The following is a 25670-nucleotide window of genomic DNA, read 5'->3' as shown; positions in this document are numbered from 1 at the left end:
TAGATTGAATTTTCTCTTTTAATTGATTGCAACACATTTTATAACCACACATTACAAAATGCACATCAAATATTTTATCAGGCTCAGTTTGCAACCTTATTGATAAAAAAAAAAAAAAACTACCAAAAATATGCTTTTACAAAATAAGACAATTATAATAAAGTAAATGCCACTTTGGATAACCGTAATCAAAAACCCATTTTTTTTTTTATTCTACATAAAAAAAAAGCTTGACATAAATAAGTTAGTATAATTTCTCAGTGTTTTTACAAAATTATGTACATAGGTACATTGCAAAGTTGAACACAAATACACAGGCATGGTGACTGCATTTCTGAGAAAAGCTGCTCTCTCTCTCTCTCTCCATCCAGGTGTACACTGGTCTCTTTGAACATAAGCCACACTTTAGGCAAATAAAGGGAAGCTTTTAGACGCTCACGTTTGCATCCTCAGCAGGCTAACAACATTGGTGAAACAAGTACAAACAAATGAAAATTTAAGTCTAGGTTTTCACACAAAAATGTGAAGTCAATTAAGGGGCACAGGCAACCATTCTGAAGCAACCATGTATTTGGTATTGTAGGACATTCAACCCTTTTCAGAAAACCTCTCTGGAGGCTGATGAAACAAAAAGATTATAGTCAAGGAGAGGATGACTTTTTACGCAACCTGTGCAGTTTGTACGGTCTTTGTCCTTCAATATCTGAGTACCTCACAACTCCAAATCAAAACACACCCCCACAATGTGGCCGAGGTGTGCAGGAGAACTTGAGAAAAAAAAAAAAAGTTGATCATATTCCAGGAACCAACCGATGCTAAAAGCAACTCAAAAATAAATAGTGGGCGATGTAAAAGGAAACGCGAGCAGAAATATTACTCTTTTTTTTTCCTGTGGGAAACGGATCTTATAGGAGAACCTGCAATTGGTGACACTGAAGTGACCAGAGGAAGGAAAAATAAACAACAGATGAGCTACATTTGTACCGTTCTTCACTGCGGAGTTGGGAAGATGACGGAGTGAAGATACACTGGTAAGAAACTGTAAGAAGCCATGATTTTGTTTTAAATGTAGCATTCTGGGACTGTGTCAAGAGTCACACTGCTTTTCATAAAATAAAATAAAAACACAACAGCATTTTGGAAACACGTATCAAACTACACTGCAATTCTTCAAGTCAAATCAAAATTCACACCTTTTTACATAAAGGATTGGTGTTCAAATCATAATGTTTTCTTATGTGCTACATATGGAAAGAAATATAATAGAATATGCATATTTATTTACACAGGTAGTAAAAAAAAAAAGGAGCAAAAAAGGAAATCAAACCTAATTGCACACTGCTACATTGACTGCTTTTAGAGGCAGTAACTTTTTAATTGAGTGCCACAACTTTAGTGTTTCTATTCAGTGCTTCAACAGCGTCCTCCCCCGTCTTCAGGAGACCTGATATGTTTCTGATGCTGTGTAGTTCCTCCTCCAATGTCGACCAACACTGAGGTTTTCCCACTTGAAAGGGGAAACGCATCTCCGGCTCTGTGGGGGAAAATTGGATGAAAAAAAAATAATAAATAAGAGCGGGCATGGTTGAGACACTGACTGTCATGCATTACTTGCAGAAAACGTTTGCGAATCAGTGAGAATAGACAGAACGCTTTGTGCAAAGTTTTCAGTTAAACATAAAAAACTACGTCCTCTTGCACTTTGACAAACAGGGAGGATTATCTTCAACACAACAAGACAGCATCCAAAAATACAGTGCGAAAAAAACAAAAAAGCATTGCAGCTTCCACTGAGTTACTAAACTGATGCAAGCATTCATAAGACACTTCGCAAAAAAAATATAGGTTCAAAAATAGCAGAAGGTGTGATTAAACAGCAGCACTTGCACCAATTTCACACTTATAATTTATAACAATAATTTTTAGAAGGTGGCTATCATAAGGCCAAAAACTCTTGATATTTTTCAGAGAACTATAAACTCGTGTTTCTTCTTCAAAAACGCCATGTTTTGGAGACATATTTGAGTGGACTAAAGGAAAATGTTAGCCATCCCCCAAAAACACTTTCTACCAATTTAAAAAAAAACTAAAATATATTCAAAAAAAAAGGGGCAAGATTAGGTGCTTTATCCTGCACTCGCAGCCTTTGACAGTTCACGTCCTGCCACGGCAATGACACATTTCATGCCTGTTCTCCCTCCGCTTTGGCCAACAAGCGCACTAGATTTCAGAAAGCTGCGCGGCTCTTCTGCACACACACACTCTGCGCCGGCAGCAGAGACAGATGTGTGTGTTGTAACATTAGTGTGCACCACACACACACGCGCGTACACACACGGAGAGAGAGAGCGAGAGAGACCTGCCCCTTCCCGTCCCTGCTCTGCTCTGAGGGCAGTGGCTGCTGACGTGTTACTACTACGCTGTTGTTCAGCACACTTGTTGTTTACAGTTTAGTCGGAAACTCAGGCAGCCAGCGGCTGTAGTAGTAAAAAAAAAAAAAAGAAAGAAAAGTGAAGCCACTCATAACTCTTCTTGGATCGATCCTATTGAATCGAGACACGTTTGAGTGCAAACACACCACTGTTACTCACACTATCACTACAACACTCAATGAACTCGACAGCACCGCCAAATTAAATCCAAATGAATTACTATTATGCAAACTACACTGCACATTGGGTTGCATTAAGGACACCGCCTGATTCCATTGGGATATTAAAATAAATATGTTTTTTAAAGTGTGTTTTGTTCAAATTGCAGCTATAGAGCTGGGAGAGGGGGGGGGGGGGGGGGGGTGTGACTCGAATATACCACTAACTGTAGTTACACCATGCAGAAGCACATTAAAAAACACATTAAAAAGTTGCCTCAAAGCAGAAAGTTGCCCCCTTACCGTGCTCGTCCTCACGTCTGCCTCTTGGGACTGGTCTTTCTGGGTGTGTGTTCTGTAGAGTGGCTCAGGCTCGGGTAAGTCACCTCATCTGAGCTGCTGTGTGATCTCTTATTTTGGGTTGAGGGGTCTGCAAAAAAAACAAAACAGCAGTGAGTATTAAAAAATAAATACAAAAAAAAAATACCGAGAAGAAATCTATCATAACATGATCGTCTAATTGAACTCTCGTGCTGAATGTTAGCACACGCCTTTTAGGATGCACATGTTTAAAGGATAGTTAAGTATCTCCAGTGCGTAATGAGCGTAACACAACTGATCTGTGATGTGCCATACGCACCGGTCCGGCTACCAGTAACTCACCGCGACACGCTGGTCTTTTCCTCAGTCCGGTGCACTGTTCCGTGCATTCCATCTGTCCGTCGGAGCGGTCGGTGTCCTCGCTCGAAGCCACCACAACACAGCTATGATTCCCGTTTAGATCCACATTGTTATTCCCGGCGGAGCAGACGCCCTTCTCCCTCCGCGGCTGCTTGTTGTAGAAACTCGGGACGTCTCTGCAATCCACTAATTCCCACTCGAGCCTGGCGTTGACCAGCGGCGTGTGATTGGCGAAGTCGAAGCCCCACTTGGCGGAGGCAGCCTCTTCCATCTCCCGCAAATGTCCCTTTAAATCCCTCTTTAACTCTTCGTGATCCACGAAGCCGAAGAGGCTCCTGCAAGCCGACGGTTTCGGGTGATCCGACACCCGGGAGTCCGTCCGCTCCAACGTCGGGCTCCCGTTTGATAGTCGAACATCTGACATTTTCCCCCGAAAAAAGAAAGACAGGATTTTTGCAAACAGCCGGGAGCGTCCAGTTTAAAAAAAGAAAAAGAAAAACACACACACACCGATCAAAAACAACGGGTATCTCCTCGACGCTGAGCTGGATCCAAAACGAGCGTAAAAAAAGGACTTATGCCATGCGTAAGTCGGGCTGGAAACGGTAACGGTCGCCGTGTTTTTGAAGCCGAAAGTAGTCTCCGCGGATCATCTAGTCAAAAGGTGCCCAGGGAACCGAAGCCGCTCTGTCAATTTCGTCCCGTAGTGAGAGCAATTGCGGACAAACCTCAGTACCCAATATGGCGATTGAGAGATGTAGCGTTACTCGGGATTGAGAGTGGAGCCTGACTAAAGGGAGAGGGGGGGGGGGGGGGGGGGAATGGTGATTGACACACAGAGCTATTTAAATGCGAAGAAGACCGCTCATTGGTCAAGCTGCTTAAACCCGCCCACTTCTCTTAAGGTGGACCAGCTAGTTGCGGCAGGCTTGCAACATATTACACCACCCGCTGATTTGGCAACTAAAATATTATAAATTGAAACAGTCAGCACGTCCTCAAAACCGCTTCAGCACATCACTGCTTTGAGTAGTGTTCCACCTAATCTTTTTGAAAATAATGCATTTAAAATTTTGTCCAAGAAAATATGTTCTCATTAGTTTACTTTTTTTGTTTATTTCAACTGTAAACTGAAAGAAACATTATCTTTGCTAACATGTGAATATTCACTGGTAGGTATGTTTAATGCAATTTAAAAAAAAACTGCATCCTTATGGCAAAACTAGGCTAAACTTCAGGCTAGAGTTTGAGACATTATGTCTTTGTTTTAAATTAAAAAAGACATAACTACATACATCTACTTAAACCTCAACCAAAGATATCTTAAATACATATACAAATCATAAAATACACATTTATATAGAGATTTAAAAAAACAAGTCAAACGGCTGACAAAACAATTAGCATTAACATTTAGAAAAATAAGTAATGGAGGCAGTTTCCAATAAAAATCAGTGAAATGGAAATGCTTATAAATGTTCCTACCTTAAAATAAATTACATTTCTGAATAGACATGGCCTACAACTTCAATATGTCGGCCCTCTGTTGCAGTAGGTATACCCCCTCAATGTCAAAACTATCAAGCAATGGCCGAAAATTTCATCTGTAAATTGGGTAACTGTGTGACCATATGGCAAGGTATTTCCACCGATTCTCTGGAGCTAGAAGTATAAGTCAAGGTTCAGCACACAGCAGACCCCTGTCCTCATGTCCACCAGCCCCCAGGACAGAAAGAGATGAGCAGATGTACAAGACATAGATAGCTACGCACATCTTCACTTTTAGAAGTCTGCAAATGCAAAAAAAATAAATAAACTAAGAATGACAGGCAAAGGCCCTGCATGCTGAAAGTTATGAAATTATTTACACCACAGTGAGAAGAAGTCGGTACCGTGGTGGAAAACCAATGTGGATATTGCAAAAAAATATTCTGCTAATGATAATATCAAATTGATGGAATCTGACAAAAATCTACAAGCAAGATTAGTTCATTTCAGAAATCATCCAAAACCTAGTTTGTTTCTTTCTGGTACAATTTACACCTTTCACCACTAAAGACAGAAAAAAAACTGCCACACCGAGACAGATGTTGGCCTCATGTTCACATTAAATAAAACAAAAAAAAACAAAACAGGATGTGCTTAAGATAGAACTATCACCTATTTGCGAGAAATGATGCAATTTAATTTTACTGTGAGCTATTATTTACCGATGGGGGTCACAGCAGGATATGTGGTGCAGCTGTGGGCGTCTGTAGCATCACCGTCATGACTGGGACAATGCTGCCCTCTAGTGTTCGCTGTCCAAGCTCTCTGTAGCAGCACAAAGTCAGCAGGCGACACAATCTGTATCATCAAAACGCCTTTTAATACCATAGCTTTGGATTCAGTACACATACATATTTATATTTACAACCACAGGCACAAATCCCTACGCCACAAACCCAGTATGTTCCAAAACATCAGTCCATCCACGTCTCCTCCACTGACCCCTGCTGGTCGCCTACCTTTCCAGCCAGTCCATCATTGGTCGAACTGGTCCCCTTGCGAGAGCAGAGAGCCTCAGAGAGCGAGCCACTTGATGATGTAGAAGTTCCTCTTGCCCACTCGGAGCAAGGTGAGTCCGTTCAACAGGATATGGAGTTTGGGGATCAGCAGCTGCTCCGGTTTGTCCGTCCGCTGGTGGTTGATCCACACGGCTCCCTCTGAAACCATCTGATACCTGCACACAAACACGTCAACGGTCCGTTAGTACAGCGTCTCCTCTACATCACCTGTCGGATATAGTCACGACATCACCTTGCATTGCAAGACACATCGTGAACATGCACATGTATCCGATTGTCACCCATCTTTATATATTATACTGTGATCACACTAGACACAGGGTTCATACACATTCTCCAAGTTTAAATTCCATACTTTTACAGACTCAAACATCCAGACCTCTCTGTAGATTTTTTTGTGTGGAACGATTTTACACACAGTTTGAATCTAGCTTTTGTATTCCCATTTCAGATCCTTAGCCAAACAGGCTTTATATTTGGGATTGTCAAGCCAGCTCTCATGCACCCATTGTGGCGATTCAGTCCACACGGCTACGCAGAACGATGGGACGACATTCTACAGTCAAACATCTCGCAGAGCTGTTTTGCAGGCTGCGACGTAATCGAAAGACCCGTTTCTCTAAATCTTGTGTTTACCGGAGGTGTGCTCATTAGTTTCTCGGACATAAGCCATTCAGCATGAAAAAGATTAAAGAATTACTAATCGACTAAGACCAAAGCGACAGAGTAGTCCACTGATCGGCCAAGAAGGGACAGCCCTGATGTCAACGACATCAAGCTCGCTCTGGCTCACGTTCTCTCACACAGCATGTACACGCAATGTTGTGCTGCTCTTCTCTGTTTTATATAATTGGAAATTGAATAAAAGTTGGACCGTTGGTCGGACAAAACAAGCAATTTGGCACAGAGTTTTAACAGCCGCAGCAACAAAGGTGACTGCGGCGCATTTCCTAACGCAGATGTTACTGTTTTGGACCGAAGCGTTAAACCGAGAGCACCTACCCTCTGGGGCCCTCTGGGAGGGCGTTGACCCTGCGACAGGCGTCGATCACGGTGGTGCCCGGCTCCAACAGCAGCTCGTGGAACGGTGCCTCCCCGAAGAGCTCCTGAAGCTCGTCGTCACTCATTTCCTCCAAGGCCTGCACGCTGCTGTGGTACAGTGCGTTGGTACATCTGCAGCAAAAACACACAGTATGACTTTCCTTGTCTGAATAGGTAGATTATCCCCTCTGCACGGAGGTCAGAGGTCAGGGCCAGCTACAGGACAAGGACCCTAGTGGGAGTTCCTTTCTCAGTTAACCCAAATAAAACACAGCATTTAGAAAACTTTAACCGTATTGGATAAAATATCAGTAAATACCTCATACAGAGCAAACGCACGCAGCATGTTCTGACCTCTTTGCGCTCTCGAGGCCCTCCTTTCCGTGCACCAGCTTCGTCACCTCTGCTGCCAGCCGTTTGTGTGCGAGGCGTTTACCTGGGTCCTCCCTCTGCTGCTCCATCAGCCTCTCCACCTCCGCCAGAGGCAGGAAGGTGAACAGCTTCAGGTACCTACAGAAAAAACAAACACACACGCAATAGGTCTCAGCCTCCTGTTACAGTGCACCGAATACCTACACTTTCAGGCCTTGCACTGGTCATCGTGTCTTTCATCACCAGGCTTCATCTTCACCCACCTTTCCACGCTGTTGTCAGGCTGCCTGAGAAAGAACTGGTAGAGCTCAAAGGGAGACGTCTTGTCTCGGTTGAGCCACACTGCGTTGCCTGCCGTCTTCCCCAGCTTGTCCCCGGCAGAGCTGGTCACCAACGGGATGGTCAGGCCGTACACCTGTTCACCGCCCACTCTGCAGAGGAATTAGGATTCAGTAACAAAGTAACAAAAAAAAAAACGGAGTGGTATTATTGGTCTACATTGGTGAATAATTCAATGTTCAGTGGAATCAAATAGGGATATGATTATATTGTGATATTGTTTTACTAAACAATGTTTGATTTCAAGCAAATTCTAACTAAAACCTTCATGTATGAAGAGTTTGCCTGATCTGCTTAATAGCGAAACGCAGTTCTAAACGTCATTATGGTTATTAATAGAGGATTTTGGATACATTTTCCATTTGTGATATATAGAGTCTCATTAATATAGTGATAGACACATAGAAAGACATTTTCACTTTTAGTTCAAGGGGGAAGAAGCTTGATGCTGATTAAAAGAAGATGGCGTCCAGTTCAAACACTACAGAAAGCTATAAATATATATATCAGGGGTGGGAGTCAGGGCTTTCTGAAGACTTAGGTGACATTCTCCACTTCTCTTAGTTTCTGTGAAGAACAGCTGCTTTGGTAGTTTATAAGAATGCAGAATTGAAGAGCGACTCCTTACAAGTCACACAAGACTTTAAGTTAAATATGTTGGTGTGCACGCTATTACCAAGGATCAATGATATGTTATGTTCACATCATTTTCAACGAGGTTTGGAACGATGCCCTCTGACCATACTAAAGGTACTGCCGCTGATATAACCCGTTGTACTCTTGTTTAAGTAGGATGGACATTTACTTGTGAATGTACTCATGGCCAGACATCAAATTGCCCAGCTGGTCGGTGCCCCCGAGCTGAATCTTGCAGCCGTATATTTGGTTCAGGTGGTGGAAGTCATAAGCTTGGAACACCTGGTAGGTGAACTCTGTCAGGCTCATACCGTCTGCGCTCTTCAGCCGGGACTGCACGCTGTGGCGGCTGAGCATGGTGCCCATCCTGAAGTGCCTTCCGGCCTCCGACAGAAAGTCCACCACGCCCCAGTTCTTGTACCAGCTCAGGTTGTTCAGCACGGTCACCGTGCCCAGCTTTCTGGTAGTGTCCTGAAAGTGCAGCTCGTGGTTGGTGAAGATCCTCTGGATGCTCTCGCGGATGCCGCGGGTGTTCGCCTCCACAACGTCCGCGGGCATCCGCTCTCGCTCGCTCGTTTTCCCGCTCGGGTCTCCGATCTGCGCCGTGGCCCCCCCGAGCACGGTGAGGACATGGTGCCCGGCGCTACGGAAGTGCAGCAGGCCGATGATCGCGAGCAAGTTGCCCACGTGGAGGCTGTCGGCCGTGGGGTCAAAGCCGCAGTACACGGTCTGAGCACCGGACTGGAGCAACCGAGGGAGCTGGTCCTGAGCTGCGTCTTCTGGGAAAGAGTCCTTCAGGACACCGCGTTTATTTAGAGAAGAGAGCAGTCCGTTGTGTGCCGGTGAAGAACAGTGCAGTTTAGACCCGAGAGCGAGGCAGAGACTCGTTCGTCTACGCAGAATACACGCTCCATGCCGCGATACATGACAGCAGGTCCTCGCCATGGACGCAGCCATGTTGGACAAATGCGACAGGAACACGGAGGCGGCGTTGAGAATCACGGACAGTTTGTGAGGAGTATAGCGCCTCTAGTGCACTGGTTCAACCGTCTGAGACCATCAACTTTAGATTTACTGGATGTCATTTAGCCACTTGGGGGGCCCTGGGTAAAAAAACAACAACTAAATATATAGGAATTTGCATGTTGTAGGTTTTACCTACACAATAGGTGTTGTGGATGTTACAACTAGTGTTATGGACCCTTATCAAGGATAGAAGCACCTGGCCCTTTCAGTTTAATTTGATGTTGTCATTTAGTGGTGCACACTCTTAATAAACATTCTTTCCCCAGATCTTGGGAGCAAGCTGCAGTGCATTACCCTTGTACACATGCAAGATGTATTTTATTCTATACATTTATTTCTACCCTCCATGGACATTGAAGTAAAATGCAGTATGTGCACTTATTAGTTCACTCAATTGTACAAAGAGAATATACTGATATATGTATTTATATGGCAAAGTTGCATTAGGTCCAGCTGACCAGCCTAAAGATGACTAAGCATTTTAATATTAGTTTGATACATCTTTACTAGAAACCTAGCTAAGGTGTGAGAGGAAAAGGAGGCACGGGAGATATATTAACGCTATTATTGTCCATTTCAATTCAAACAAACAAATATGCATGGATTTAAAAATCATTTTATTTTTCAATGTCAACTTGTTCCATTGTTTAAATGACTAGATATACATTCATCAAACATTTACAGCATTGTTACCAAGCCACATTACACATGAACAACACACCCAAAGACAGTCTGTTGTCTCTTTGCATGACACTATAGCCACAAAAACAAACTCCAGGAAATCCAGGAAGAAAAAAAATCAAATACCTAGTTGCTATGACTGCTGCCCCCCTGGTAACATTGTTTTCTGTCAGTTTTGTAAAATAAAAAATAAAAGGCAATATCAATATTCCTTTAATCACTTTTGTTGTTGGTGTTTGTGTGCTGTAAGGCAGAGCACTATAAGCTTCCTCTTGAGAGAAAAAGACTGAGAACAAGAAGGAACAAAACAGTTTCTTTCTATGTCCTGAGCTAGTTCAACAAAGGAAGACTAGGTTTCCCTGATACAAGTTAAGTCCCTTGTCAATTCAACACAAAACAGACTTCCCTAAGGGTAAGCAAGACATCACAATTTACCCGACTTTTCCTCTAGGGCTCTAGCGTTTCAACCGTTTAGTTTTTAGGTTTTCTTTAACTGTAAAATTAAGCTTTAATATAACGTTTGAGCCTCTCTCTTGCTGTACATTGGATAGTTTCCTAAATCTGCTGTGACATGATTTTCTGTCTGCGTGGCCCTATTGTGTCCTAAACAGCTAATTCTAGCTGACGACACACATAGTTTACAAGTCTAAAAGTGTGTGTGTGTGTGAGCACAAGTCAAGTTTTTTTTCTTCTGAATCTCTAGTGTTTTATGGCATGGGAACACGCCAAGGCACAGATTGTTTATGGTTAATCCCGAAGCGTGCCTGGGAACTACAAGTCCCTGGAATCTTGCGAGGGGAAAAACCGAGCTGCGTCGCATGAATTCTGCATGTGGGACTGACATTCTGTGAGAAGTTGTGAGAAGTAAGTAGAGGCAGCTTGAAGGTCAGTAATCTACTCATGGCATAAGAAAGGTTTGGTGAGTTAGTAGAATATAGCAGCGAGTATGGAGAGGAAAGTCAGACAAAAAGCGTGACAGAAACAGGATTATAAAACAGTACATACTGCATCTTCTTTACTGCATCTTCTTTACTAATAGCATGTGATGTGATGAAAATTACGAGTGCATATCAACAGAGACGTGATGTGTAATAAAATTAAAAAAAACAAGTTTGTTTGTTCAACAACAGGAGGCAACTATGGATGATTTCTGATAATAAGAAGAACATTCTGTGCATATATTACCCTTACTTTCTATATGCAACCTGAGAACAGAGTATAAAAAGAGGAGATCAATATTCTATGATCAGTGCTGGGCTGTAGCTTGATTTTTAAAAATGACAAAAGTCACAGAGGTCAGGTTTTAATCAACCATTTAAAGTTGTGAGCTAGCACAGCCCTGTGCAGCCCACATATGCTTTCACTTTAAAATCACAACAGCTTAATTGAACAAATACAAGAGTGTTGAAATGAACTGAATGCATTGATGGTTCTCTATCTAAAAATAGCAATCAACAAAAGGAATGTCCCCAGAGGGATTCAGATCTATCTATTTAGATTACCAGTTGTCCTGTTACCCTTAAGTCTATTTACACTGCACTCTTCGATCGTGCCATTTCAAATACACAACTATATGATTTAGTCATACATATATACTTTAGTATAAAAATATGATCCAATTCAATTAAAACACAGGTATGTGGCATTTAAGCAAAAAAAGAACATACGGTTGCTGTAAAATTTCAAATGCTATTTTCCAAACGGAGAAATACAAAAAGTTGATCATCATTAGTACCTTGTATACCTCAAGAGTTAAAAAGTGGGGCGAGCAGTCAATGTGATCATTTCAGCTATGTACAGTACACTCTGTTTATACAATGATGATGTATTTATAAAAACTTCTTGTGGCTGAATTTAAATTATTCATGATGATTGTAGGATTTGGGTTGGGGGGGGGGGGGGGGGGGGGGGGGGTCACAGATTTACATATATATAATCCATCCAAAGTATTAGCAATGCATTTCTTTTACCATTTCCTTATCAACATTCCCTTACTGTAGGTCTTCTGTGTAGCATGTTCATTTTCTACAAAAGGCAACATGACAACAAAATACAGGAGTGGCCTCTTCACATGCACAGTCATCGTCATAGATAGGAGGACAAAAACAACTTGTGGAAATGTATTTGGTCTTCATCAATCCCCGGCAACTAGTTAAACCATGCTAAATTGTCAAAGTATCCGTTTAATCTATGAGGGCATCACTTTATGATTTTTCTCTATGAAAAAAAGAGCAATGGTTTTCATTTGCCATCATGTAAAAATGGGCACGTAAGACCCCTGAATCTTAATAATTGCATGTGTTATGAGGACCAAAGAAAGCCTGAGAAATACACTAGAAGGCAGGTAGGAGGAGAGACCAAGCACGACTAACTGGGAGAAACACAATAATGAGACATATTCTGGAGTAAACAGGGCTTCACTGAGTGATAAATTAAGAAACAGATGTATGAATTTCTGGCAAATCTGCTTAAAGTCTGCCTGTATAAAGGTTGCAATGCGGTTTATCTGGGTGTTAACCCTTCAACACCAGGATGCAAAACAGGATGGAGTGCCAAATGTCTGTGCATGTGTTTTGTGAAAAAGGCATTCAACAGAGGTCCAGTATAAAATGGTGTCATATTAACATATCACGGGCGTGTTCATGCTGCGGACGTGCATTGTGGTGCGTGTACACAGTGAATCTCTGCCTCTGATTATTTCAGTCTTGAGAACATTTCTTACAAACTAAGATTTCGCTATCTTACTGTGAAGTTTAAAAATACTATTGCCTGTACAGTTGGTGGACAAATTGAGCAATACGTGATGATAATCCACACCAACAATGTTGCCAACAACCAACAATATTCCGATGTTAGGAAGAGAAAGGAATATGAAAGACATTGTTAATTTCCGGTATCATTACAAACGCAGTATGGCTTAGAAGACTTACAGTACAGCTGGTGCAATTTGGCAGAAGCTGCCCTTCTTGAAAACGGTATCATGTTGCTGCCCACTGCAGTCATTTGGGTGTTGTTAGCTTTGAATGTATAATATGGCTCTTTGACATCGGTACAAAAATCTTCTTTCAAGCATACTGCTGGAGTGGTGACTGTCGAGTTCACTTTCTTTCCTCATTTTTAGGGCTTGTTAAGGGTCAGGATAGGGATAACCATTGAGATCACCTCCGATACTTCAAATTAGCAGTTAGCGTTTGGTCAGTGATTGCATGCACTGGTTTCTAGCTCGGGGCTCAATCAGCTGTACATCACGTCTTTGCATTCGTGACTTTTCTGCCGATGAAGGTCCACACAATGGAGTGGAGAGCACTGTGCCAAACCAAGAGAACCATTGGCCTCTTGCCAGGGCCTTAACTGGACCCGATGTGCTAAACCAGAAGCCAAACTCTTGCTGCATTATGGGGGGGGGTTAGGTGGTTCAACCTAGTTTATGGAGGACTCCTCTTCTGTCCCTGAAATAGAGGAGATGATTTGTAAAGTGCCTCTCCTGGTTATTCCTCCATAAACCCCTCAGTACATGTCTCTGTAGATCTCCTGCAGGAGTGGGTGCAGTGAAGTGTCCTCTGTCTTTTTGATCTCCTGCACCAGCTGGGCATGCTCAGTGACTAGCTGCCGGAGGTCAGCCAGTTTCTGCAGCAGCTTGGGGAAGAGGAAAGAGTTGTCGGGGTGATTGGCCAGCAGATGGAGCTGTAGCACCTGCACAATGCTCTCCTGCATTCGCTCGATGTGCGCCACATTCACCAGGCCTGGGCGGTCTGATCACAAGGGAAGCAAAATAAACTTGAGTGAGACCACCTAACCATAATCTCCCATTGGAATACAAATATTCAGTAGCAAGGTAGTACCAGAACGCTTTCACAATTGCTGCAATTTGTGTAGTATGGAAGCATTTGCTTTGAGATAGATTACAAGTCCTCAAAGAGCAAAAGGAGAAAGAACAGATCAATACAGCAAATTAATAGTTTAATCTTAAACAACGTTTTTCCTGCATCCTCACCTCCACAGCAGATGATAGCGGCCACAAACAGAGCCAGGTCACTGTCGTCCAGCTCCAATGCGTTAAACTTCATTGCAAACTGGAACTTTGGCTCCATCATGTCACTGAACGGCCGCCGCAGGCTCTTGAGGAACTCCCGGGTGATGAAGCCTGAGCCGTACGCTACAAGAAGTCCATCCTTGTTCATACTGGAGGCGAGCATGGCAAAGAGGGCCTCGTACACGCCGTATTTCAAAAGAGTCACCTGATCGTTGAGGTCCAGGCTCGAGAACCCGGGGACGGACTTTGCAAACTCTGTCAGCTCGGTGACGGTTTCCACCGACGTGCACTGGCAGCAGTGGAAAATCCGAGCTTCTGCCTCCCGGTCCTTCAGCGTCCCCACTGAGCCCACCATCTTTGCCACCAGCGTCTGCTCTGCCAGCTTGAGGGTCTCCATGTCATGGATGACGAAAGGCTGTGGGGACAAGGACAAACTTATGTGAGCAATATGTGTAAGGCAAAGCTAAAAATGGGTTCCCACTTGAAATGCAACACAGTCAGTACAGTGCGTGGGCCTACTATTTGGGCATACATTACATAAATAACCCTGCCCTGACTACATAAATATGGAAAAGCTGAGTCCGCAAACCTCTCATCATGAAAAACCATAGTGTATGTGGTGTTTACCCATAATCCTTACTGAAAGGAGAGGCTAAGCCCAGAACAGTCATACCCCTACAGCTACATAGTTGTGGGTCATTTAACACTCACCAGAGGTTTGAGACGCAAATCATTTCCCTATAGGAACAGAGTTAAAGTTGGCGCTGTTGAGACTTGTACTTAATGTTGACAAAGCCAGAATTATGTGCTTCTCATAGTCAGAAAAGAGACAGCTGATGAGGTATTTCAGATTCTTACTGTAAATAATAAGGTGATTGAGCCTTCACTTATAAAGTTTTTCCCCCTAGAAGATCTTATACACATTATATCCAGTGCTTTACTTTCTATTCTAGAAATAAAAATAAAAAACGTTAACTCAAGCAATGCTTCTGTCAGGAATTGATTATGGTGATTTATAATTGCATGCAAGTTCATCTTCTTTGAAAACGTCAGATTCAGCACATCATGCATGTATGATTTATGTCAGATTCGGGTTTCCGCACACATCATTGCAGTTTGTATGAGAAAGTTGTCTCGCCCTCCTTATACAACTGTAGAATAGAACATCGATACATTTTTCTCTATCAGGCCATTTTACACAAATTGCCTCCTTCGCTATGTTCTCTCAGTAGCTGCAACCTCCGATCATACAGATAAATTAAAACCCCAAATTTGGTGAAGCATTTTTAAAGTTTTTTGGACCCTCATCTTGGTGTGAGAGTAAGAGACATTTTAAACTAGATTATTTTATAAGCATGCAAAGATTTTTCAAGGGCATCACTGCTATGGTAGCAGTGATGCCCTTGATTCTACCTAACAAGTGTTTTTAGCTGCGTCACTGTTCCCACCGTGGATACGTTACACCACCCGATGAGCAGCTCCACCTGCTGCTTCCCATCATATCGGAGCTCTGTCTCAGAGTGCTGTGCTAAATGTGTGCTCGAGTAGCAGGATATGGTATTTCTACATCAACACGACACTTGATCACCAGTTGTGACAGATCATTTATAATAAACAAGTTATAACAATCATAATGTTCTTCTGAACAAATTGTTCATGCACATTTGTATAAAGCAACAATCTAAGTTTTGGCCTTGAAATAGTAATCTCCAACTCAGAATGCCTTGAAACAATGTTATGCATACACATTGTGTACTGTAAATATCTTCAGGTTTTCAAAAGGATATGCTTTGCCTCATTTGCCTCATCGACCACTGCGTAATTTGATGCTTTGTGACCTCGCAGAAGCAAAGAAGCCGTCATCTTATTGTCACAACAACCTCAGCCGTTGGTTCTTCAGTGGGTAGAGAAAGGAACAAAGCCCACAGCCCTTGTTGAGTCTTTCAAGATTTCCATGAGGACATAATTACTCTCCTTGACCCTGCAGCTACAACCTTATGGATGCTCAGAAAGGCTTTGCAGACCATTCTTTTGCTACACTTTACCTGACTAACAGCTGCAACACAAATGAGAAAGCAAAGTCCCTTTAGGCTTATCATAACACTGTGTGTGCTGCAGAAGCTGTCAGATGAAAACACTGCAACGTCTCCACAAGACTACAGCTCTTTAACAAGGTTTAAAGACAGCTACAGTTGGCTAAACAAGTATAAAAGAGTATACAGCCATGCTATAGCGACTTTGTGAGTCTGCACAATAATGCTTTGCGCTAAAGGCTAACACCATGGCTAACACCATCTTCAGTATCTATCATGTTAGCATGCTAGCATTTGATAAGCTGTTGCTGATGGAAATGTCTTTAGTTTTGTACAGGTATTTGGTCATAAACCAAAGTTTTAGGTCTAATATTTCTGACTTTCTGACTTCATAACAATACTTTTGACCAAATGCCAGTGCTAGATGAAAAGTCAGGAGATCATCAAAGTAGACTTCATCCTCTGTGGATTTGTATACAAAATATCATGGCAATCCATCAGTATAGTTGTTGAGATATCTCAGTGTGGACCAAAGTGTTGGACCAACCAATGACCAACTGACCAACATAACCATCCTGAGAGCCAAGCTGCTAAATATGAACAATGCATAGCCTTCCTCAGTTATGATTTGCTATTCTGAACTTCCTCATAGAACTCAATAGGAGGATTAGCTGGCGGAAGAATCAATAATGAAAATAATCGTTATGCCCTAGTGATAATAGTTACCAATTCTAAAAGGGCTTCTCACTCTTGTATTATCCAATAAATTCACTGGATCATACCCAGTGAACAGTATAGCCCAGAGCAGCAGCTTGACATTTCTGTAGCCGTTTGTTTTTTTAGGACACCCAGTCAAAACTGTATGTACTGTTAGTACGAATCATAGCTCAGCGAAACCAGTTCAGTCAGACAACAAAACGGATAATCACTGTTCAGAAATCAGAGCCAACAGTGACACAATTATGGCTCAGTATTCCTGCCAGACGTTGAGACGGTCGAGTCTAACCTGACGGAACAATCCTGACTCAGCGCCAAAGAAGTTGATGATGGAGCGTTGACATTCAATACAATAATTAAGTTGAATGTTTTCTATGTCAACCGTCTTCTTGCAACATTATCTTCTGTAGTATTTATCTGTTTACTTAAATAAGACTTAAAATAATGTGAGATGCAACAATATTAGGAAGCCATTCTTTCATGTTCACACCCTGGACACAAGCTGTTCCAGCTGTAAAACAGTGTATGTAAATTCAGAGCGGAGTGGAAACCGGAGACAAATTCCATGTATGCATACGCATACATGGCCAATAAAGCCGATTCTGATTCTGATTCTGATGTTAAACTGTTCACAAACAATCCCAGAATCAAATGTTTGAGACATGTCGGAATCTGTACAGAGCTGTGGGAAACTGTACAATATGACTTTCATGGGAGTAAGGCTGGGCGATATGGCCAAAATCTTCCATCCCGATATAGGCAATTTACTATCTCGACAGCGATATCACAATATAGCATATTTTCTGGTAGGTCAATAAATAAACAGTCTATATGAAAGAACCACATGGTAACTACACATGGTTTTTGTATACTCCTGTGTAAATTAAATACTAAACAAATGAAAAGTTCTAAATGAACATAACTGTTCCAAGTGAAATTATAGAGAAATATATATTTCCAGCTACGCACCAGCTATGTTTAGCTGCAAGCACACAAATACAGAGGAATTAGATTAGACAATAGTTTGATTCAACTGAGTTTGAAACTAAGAAAGTTAGTTAGTATGTGCTCATGATTATCAACTTGGATGATGGAATTGTGTATCACAATATATCAATATATGATTTTATCACGATAAGATTCCATTGAAAGACGATAAATCATCATATTGAATTATCGCCAAGCCCTATTGTGAAGCTCCACGTTGTATACAAGTGCTATGAGTGAGCACTAAAATCAAGGGGTGGATCAAACACCATGTGCATTTCAACCGACTGCTTTCCAACTGACAGCAAAACCCGACTCCCTCTGGACTCTAAATGGAGACTTATCCATCTGAAATCTTTGATCTCCAGAAGCAGAGGGGGAGGTCGGTGTTTGAACATTGAAGTGCACATGGACTGACCTGTCCCTCTTGACCGTATTCACACCTACACACATCCATCCATGGTATTCACAACAACTCTGGGCCGCAGTTCACGACTCTCCGCTTTTCTGATCAAAGGAAAATTAAAGAAACGAGGCTGCGAGGGAATGTTTTCGGTGAGATTGGCGACGGGTGATGAAAAGAGTGCAGGCATGGAGGTAAACCGGCAGTGGAGGGATAAGTGATGGGCTCATACACTGGCTCTTTATACAGATACAGATGTTTCCTTGTCCTTATACAGATACAGATGTTTCCTTGTCCAGCTTGTGTGCTGGCTTGCACTACCGATTGAGCAAGTTATTTCCGTCATTGGCTGGCTGCACATAATCTCTGAGGGGCAGGCTGCCAGGTCATATTGAGACATTTGTTCGATTGCAAATTTTAAATGTGCTCAAAATCAGATTCAAATCACTCCAATGGGGAGGAAATAAACTAAAAACATTGCAAGACAACATGACCTTGACCTGTGAGGAAATTCTGGTGAGGAGAAGAGCCGTGAACGCGCAATCCACACAAGCGACACCTTTCACTCACCAACCCACTACTTTTAATCAACGTACAGGTGTGGTGGTCTTGCCGGTGAGTATGGTTCGAGCCTTGGCCTTGTTCATGTTGAAGTTCTTGAGGTAGGCCTCATAAATCTGCCGGGCCAGCGTCTTCTGGTCGGCCACCTGGGGGTCTCCCACCTCCCTGTCCCCCGTTACCATCTCCGCCTTCAGCTTTAGCTTCTCCGACTGGGGCATCCGGCCAAAGCGGATGGCTGTAAGCAAAGCAGGTAGAAAGTCAGATGATGATTACAGAATTTGTGCAAGTATAAATCTGTCAAGTCACAGATTCATTTTACAGTGTGACAGACATTGCAGAAAATGCAATAAATGCAATGTGAATATTAGATCAATAAAACACTGAGAAAACAACTGTGTAAGAATAAAAAGAGGCCACGGAGTACTTTAAAACAAACACAGTTTAGGAAAATGTAAAATAGCTTGACATCCACAAAACCACAATTATCACATATTTAAGATGCTGACATCTGGAGGAATCATTTTCAAAATCTCTAAAAAGACACCCGGTTATGTCAAATGAATTGATGCCAACGCATCAGCAGATTACGCAAAACATTTAACATAGTATAAAGTATTAAAAATGTCCAAACAAAGCGAGTGGCGGAGTTGCAATGAAATGTTCAAAAATAGCACCACTAAATGCTAAACTAAATAGATGTGCTAAATAGATGCTACAAGAATCTGGCATTTTTTTATGTCAATATAAATAAATGACCTTTACAGCTCAACCAAAGTGCAGCCCCAGGCCTTCATTTCAAAGTCAGAGAAGTTCAATTCTATTATTTTTTTAAACCATGTATTTTCTTTCCGTCTATAAAAAATGACTACAGCAGCAACTGGATCTGCAAACAGCACAGTGCAAGCACTAGACACACACACACACACACACACACACACACACACACACACACTAATTCTAATGTGAACAATATTCCAAAAAGAGACTGAAAGGTCAGTAAAACACAGTTTGCTATAGAAGGTAATTTCAAAGATAGAAACATCACCTGACTGCTTTAGTTTGCAATGTGCAGAGTCTCGCCCTGGCAGTGAATGTATAAAAACAACACTTGGCTGAGCTGCAGGGTCGACTGAGGTGAGCCATGGCCACCGCGGGCTAAAGTCTGCGGGTTGCTTACCTGCCCTGACACAACTTCCACACTGCAGTCAAACTGTCGTTTTTTGCTGCAAAACGGCAGGAATTTTTATGAAGCCTCAGGCATTTGGGGTGGAGAGTGTTGCTTTTTTTAATGCAGTGTGCTTATTTGTTTCATGGTATGAATAATTAAAATTATAGCCATGGGGTGCTATTATTATTATTAATATAAATATTCTAATAATAGTTTCTGAATAAAACATCATAATCAAGTCACTTTACAGCGCCGTGCCACAAAAAGACACCCCAAAGTGAGTACTGACCTCAGCATGGCCAGCTCTATAAAACGCCACAGTGAGAAACAAATTCAGTTCAGATGAAGTCTGAGTCAAAATAGTTCACTTTGATTAAGTCAAATGTAAAATGGTAAAGTATTCAGATCCCTGAAAAACATTGTTAAAAGCCCCAAAGATTCTTTTTCTTGATGCTTTAGTATAAGTTTTCATGCCAATAAAGCACAATTGAAAGAAAACATTAAGAATGGAAACAGAATCAATATCTATTCAACAAAAAAAGGTAAAACAACTTCCTTTTTATGCATTACAGCATTACAGGAAATTATGAATGAACACAAAAGGTTAACTTACTACATATTACAAGGTGTATGCGAAGAATGCTTCAACATTATACAAGAGATGTTTTTTTACGAGAGGATTTCGGCATACTGTATCTCAGACGGCCTGATCCCATTTGATGAATGAGATTAGAGGTGAACTGTTTTCAACCTCTACACGGTAATTTAAATGGGCACAAGCTGATGCACACACACACACACACACACACACACACACACACAAACACACACACACACACACCGCTTTCTGAGGTCCCAACATCCAGCTGCACCTAACACCTGCATTTACAAGACAGTAAAAGCATAAAAGGAGATTTGATTTCCAACGAGCCGCCCGCTGTTGAAACAAATCCAGGCCAACTGAGCAGGACTGAGTGGGGATGAGGACACTGATCCAGCAGACAGCATGAGGGCCCATTAGATTACTGCTCACAAAGTGGATGGATCCTCTGAAACTGGTAAAGCTCATCAGCGAGCGCCTGGGCAGGAGCCACGTCTAATTAAGATGAGAGGAAGTGAGTGATGTTAAGCTGAGCATAAGTCCATTTCCTATAACGTCCACTGTGAGGGGATGAGTCTGCGACTTGATTGTGGAGGGGGCTAGAGAGGTGCGAGGTGGACAGTCTGTCATTCCATTAAATCAACTGTTCCAATGGCTGATTTGTAGAGGAAGATTCCAGCCATCAAACGCTTCCTTTCCTACTGTAAGACTTCCTGTAAATTTCCCCCTTTCTGATGACGGCTGTACCTTTGTTGACTTCAATTTGAAGAAATTAAAACCGTTGAACTGTTTTAGAAAGGAAAAATCAATTGTCCGTCCATACAAACAGAGGGACAAAGCTCCACAATTAGCAGTCTTGTGGTCGCGTTGTCTCTTTGACCACCAAACCCCAGAAGATGAGGTTGCACTGGTCTCAAATCTCCTTCCTCCCCTTCTACGGTTACATTTAAGCTCATGAAACTCCATACTCTTATACCGTTAGAGGAAGTGGAGCTGACAGAAATACTTGAATAGTATGATCATCAAAATCTGGGCTATGTTATATATGTGGAAGCCTCTTCAGTCAATAACCCCATGGGACAAAATAAAGACGCTCAGTCCGGCCACCGGTATGGAATATCTGCAAAGTGTGCACAGTCTATATGTAGCCCCCCCGATTGCATTGACCTTTTTATAAATACCCTGACGGATCAGAAAAGACCACAAACACACATCATCTCCAAAATCAGTTTCAGTGTTTCTTTCCCAATCGGTACATTGGCCTTGACAAAGGATCAGCATGCCATGTTGTAGGTTTACGGAGTAAACAGCATTCACCAGAATCACAAACTTTGACCTCAATATTCCTGCATTCCAAACAAAGATAAGCAGCACTGAGGTGAACATCTGATGTATGGCTTTTAAGACAATATTTTGTTCAGGATTGTTGAACACAATATTGATTGCACAGATGTTGCATGTGCAGGTGTTTCCTCTGCAACAGTCAAGACTGAAACGCAAACCGTAGAAGCATTTAAGCATTTGCTGGTTTAAACGTCACTAAATAGTTTCTAGTAATTTAAGTATTAGGGTCACTCTTGTGGAAAGAAAACTCTTGTTAGTTCTAGAAAATGATGCAATGTTTTGGGAAGAACATTGCAATAAATACAAAATCCGAAAAATTACAAAATTAAAGTTTCCCAAGAAAAATATTCATTGTGAAAGAAAATTCTTAAATTTGACAAGCAAATTTGACTTTATTCTCTTTAAAAATGATGACCTTTTTTAAAATATTACAAATGATTGCTGTAAAACACAATGCAGGCTCTCTTCCAGCGACAAAACAAATGCAACATGGTTTCATTTTTTCAATGACAATGTTTTTTTTTATCACATGTGATTAATTAGCATTATTCGTAATACTTTGTGACATTTTGGATGCTGACAAATATTGGATCTTCGGATCAATGTGAGCAGCAAAGTTGACTATTAGGGTGCTATTAGGGTTTTTTTGTGAGTCACATAATCATGTGGATTGACTCACTTGGTCATGTGATTTTCAATCTTGTTCACATATCTTCAACCAAAAGGGTTCAGTGGGTTCAGCTTTTGCAATTCAATATGATCCAGCGCTGTAAAGGCTGCAGTATGCACAAAGATGGAGAGACCATGTGCTGCACATGAATGAGTTGCAGAAGAAGCTGGATTAGTCCTCAGTAAGAGACTTGTCTTAATATGCAACTTAACACTCAACTGTGGTGTTCGATTTCCTATTCATACTAATTATGTGTGTGCGTAAATGTCCGATCTTTCTTCTGCATCTGCACAACTGTGGTACTCTGTTAAGTAGAGCGTGTTTACAGGTAACAAGAATCTGGCATGTGTGTATGTGTGTGTGTGCATGTGTGTGTACGTGCTGGGCTTGGAGCACCGCAGGACTCACCGTTGTGGGACATTCCCACTGACAGGCACTTCTGGAAGCGGCAGTATTGGCACTTGTTGCGGTTCTTTTTTTGGATCTTGCAGCGACGCTCACACTTGTCATACTCCAGCTTCAGGCGGATGGTCCGCCGAAAGAAACCCTAAAAAGGAATGAGGGTGAGAACATTGTTAAAATGTGAACACGGCTCACATGAAGCAAAAATGCAATTGCTGTTAATTCTTTGAAAATGATGTATGAATGAGACATGAACACCATGGACCAGATCAGAAAATACACAAGCACATTAAACCAGAAATGTAGTAAATACAGGAAAATTACCTTTAAATACAGTCTGCTGTCACCTGAACTCCCCCTCTGGGGATCAATAAAGGCTTAGTGTTATGTATGGTATTTTGTTTGTTATGAAACTAGTTTCAGGATCCAGTTTTAAAAAAAGTTTTTAGGAAAGGAATGATTTATTCCCATATGAATGGTGCGTGACAATATCAGACAGTTGCACCATCAGTATCTCTTCTCTGACACAATCTTGACAAAAATGAGGTCCCTGTGTTCCTTTTGGTCCTGTGTGTTCCTTTGGCAAGGAACACACAGGACCAAGAGGCATGTGTGCGGTAGGCCGGAGGGTAGATAATGTCCTGGGGAATTGCTTAACTTCATTTGAATTTCATCCCAGACTGTCACCCTGTGTGCCAAAATACTCACACAGTGAGAAAAGTGACAAAAATGGTGAGACAATACAACATTACACAGACACGCTACAACCACGTGAGCACATGCTAAGTAACTCTGACTGTCTCACCCACTAACCTCCAACATCATGTGCGCATGCACACACACCCACACACACACACACACACACACCCACACACACACACACACACAAACAAACACACACACACACACTCATAAAACAAGGGTGACATGATGTTCAGGCCAAATGGGCTTCATCAGTGTATTGACAAACCAGAGGTCAGCCTCCTCCCATTACTGTTCCATGATCAAATGACAGGGGGATGTGATGCACAAGAGAGGGTATGCATGTACGTGTGTGAGTATACAAGAATACTTTATGACACAATTAAAACAATTCAGGTAATTTCACATGTGAGATTTTGTTTGTGCTCTTCTCAGTGATTTGACGGGCCGGGTTCTGTCAAGCATTGACATGCACCAATCAGACGTTCAAAAAAAAAGACTTGAAGACGTCAGAAATCTCTTCAAGACAGTCCAGATGAAGCAGATACGCTGGGGTTTTGTTTAATATGCAACAATAACTAAGGATTTTCCCTAACTTTAACGCTGATTGTTGCTTATTTAGTCATGAACATTTAATGTTGCAGAGATTTAACTTTCATTTTAAGTTTTCAGGGCTCTTTAAAAGATGAGTTTGTGCCAATAATTTATAATCTTCTCCTTTACTGTCCACCATTCACACTCACTCTGCACACAAACCCAAACACTTGGTAAATACAGGTGGTCACATGGTCATGTGATGTTTTTAACTTCAGGAGTCGCAGACAACCACCCCCAACGCTATTTTACAAATATTTATAGGCACGCAGCAGGGCTGCTTTGAGGCGTTGCAGTGGCCTGGATGTTAAAACGCATTCCAATTACTGTGATTGCAAATTCCCTCGTTCAATTTCCATTGGGCGACCCATATTTTTTCAATTTCCTGTCACCTCTCTAACATCTCTGTTAGATTTGGAGTAGAGGCTTAAAATCATGAAAACATAAAAAATTCCGGAGGAGCCTTTGAAATGTGCAAAGCCTCGCTGGCCCATCGAGAAATGCTGACTTCAGCTGATCCAGCTAATGCTGCAGGAAAGGGGCTTCACCATTACCCTTTGGCACATCTGATAGATGCACTTTCAACGACTCCCTCCTAAAGGTAGGAGAAGCTAAACCAATGTACCTTGACTTTGTGATAACCTATTTTTTTACAGCCCTACGGCTTCACCCTGCATAAGTCACATAGCTTTGGCTCCTGCCCTGTGGACCCACCAAAGCCTTTGTTCAGTGTAGATATTTCTGTATTGATGCAAAGACGCAAATCCACATGAAACAATCATTCTAGCACTGCACAGACTCACATGTCCTGCTCCGATGTGAATGTTTATGTAGCATCATGTTGACATGATGGAGTGGCTGAGTTTAAGTATTACTTCCTGACATTCATACTCCCACTGCTGTCCTGGCAGCACTTTATTTAGCTGCACTGAGTGGATTCACAGTGCGGAGGTGTAAAAACGTCTCTCCCTTCAGCCACTTTTACAAAAATATAAAAGGAATACAGTTTACCGACACACCAACATAGCTTTAAAAACACATGCACACACACTTCAAGTCGGGGCTATCTTTGTCCTTCGGCCCCTCTTAAAAAACAGCCTTGGGTTGCTCTTCAACATGACTGGTAAACAATTAACTGAAGGATTATTGAGTGACCACGTGTAAAGGCTGAGCCTGGTAGCTCTGATGCTTTTAGGAGTTATCAGTAGTCACAAGACACACTGGCCATTTCTGGCCAGGCATGTTTTCCGTTGTTTAAAAATTGTTTATTTATTATAGTCAGGAGGCTGTTTGGGATTCTTGGCTTGTCTGTGCTTGAGTGTGGGTGACTTTGGGAGGAAGTGATTGACGGATATTGACAGAAAGATTGACTGAGGGAGAGAAAAGAGCAGTAAGTAAAACACAGTGTCGGGTGACAAGATAATGTAAGAGGGATCAGTTAGTTCACCAGAGCCTTATGTGAAATATAAAGACAGAACCACTTGTCGGACTGTATAAATTATGTGTGTGATCGTCGTCTCAC

General features: G+C 41.9%; 3 protein-coding genes across 5 annotated transcripts in view; all 3 read right to left on the bottom strand.

Moving 5' to 3' along the window:
• Positions 1-4007, bottom strand: cdkn1bb (cyclin dependent kinase inhibitor 1Bb). Its single transcript, XM_079163611.1, has 3 exons — positions 3254-4007; positions 2894-3020; positions 1-1534 (listed from the first exon to the last, which is right to left on the bottom strand). The coding sequence occupies exons 1-2, from the start codon at positions 3693-3695 to the stop codon at positions 2905-2907; spliced, it is 558 nt and encodes a 185-aa protein (XP_079019737.1). The 5' UTR covers positions 3696-4007; the 3' UTR covers positions 1-1534; positions 2894-2904.
• A 1361-nt stretch (positions 4008-5368) lies between these two features.
• On the bottom strand, positions 5369-9183 carry yars2 (tyrosyl-tRNA synthetase 2, mitochondrial; the record flags this gene model as incomplete). Of its 2 annotated transcripts, XR_013767161.1 has the most annotated exons (6): positions 5369-5617; positions 5779-5993; positions 6841-7011; positions 7234-7389; positions 7515-7682; positions 8396-9183. XR_013767161.1 is itself a non-coding variant. In XM_079163608.1 (5 exons), the coding sequence occupies 5 exons, from the start codon at positions 9181-9183 to the stop codon at positions 5834-5836; spliced, it is 1443 nt and encodes a 480-aa protein (XP_079019734.1). In that variant the 3' UTR covers positions 5627-5833. The 2 variants fall into 2 exon arrangements, 1 of the variants encoding a protein (XP_079019734.1); XM_079163608.1 differs by lacking the exon at positions 5369-5617 and having other exon boundaries at positions 5627-5993.
• Positions 9184-9850: 667 nt separating this feature from the next.
• Positions 9851-25670, bottom strand: part of pparab (peroxisome proliferator-activated receptor alpha b) — a 30649-nt gene continuing 14829 nt past the window's right edge. For both annotated transcript variants that reach the window (XM_079162974.1, XM_079162975.1), the window contains exons 4-7: positions 22859-22997; positions 18703-18902; positions 13928-14381; positions 9851-13685 (exon numbers count right to left, since the gene is read on the bottom strand). In XM_079162974.1, coding sequence (XP_079019100.1) covers positions 13441-13685; positions 13928-14381; positions 18703-18902; positions 22859-22997 — 1038 coding nt within the window. In that variant the 3' untranslated portion in view covers positions 9851-13440. The remainder of the gene's footprint in view (positions 13686-13927; positions 14382-18702; positions 18903-22858; positions 22998-25670) is intronic.

The sequence above is a fragment of the Pholis gunnellus genome (genome assembly GCF_910591455.1).
Source record: "Pholis gunnellus genome assembly, chromosome: 7".
In the NCBI taxonomy this organism is placed as follows: Eukaryota; Metazoa; Chordata; class Actinopteri; order Perciformes; family Pholidae; genus Pholis; species Pholis gunnellus.
This window is presented reverse-complemented; position numbering and strand designations above follow the sequence as displayed.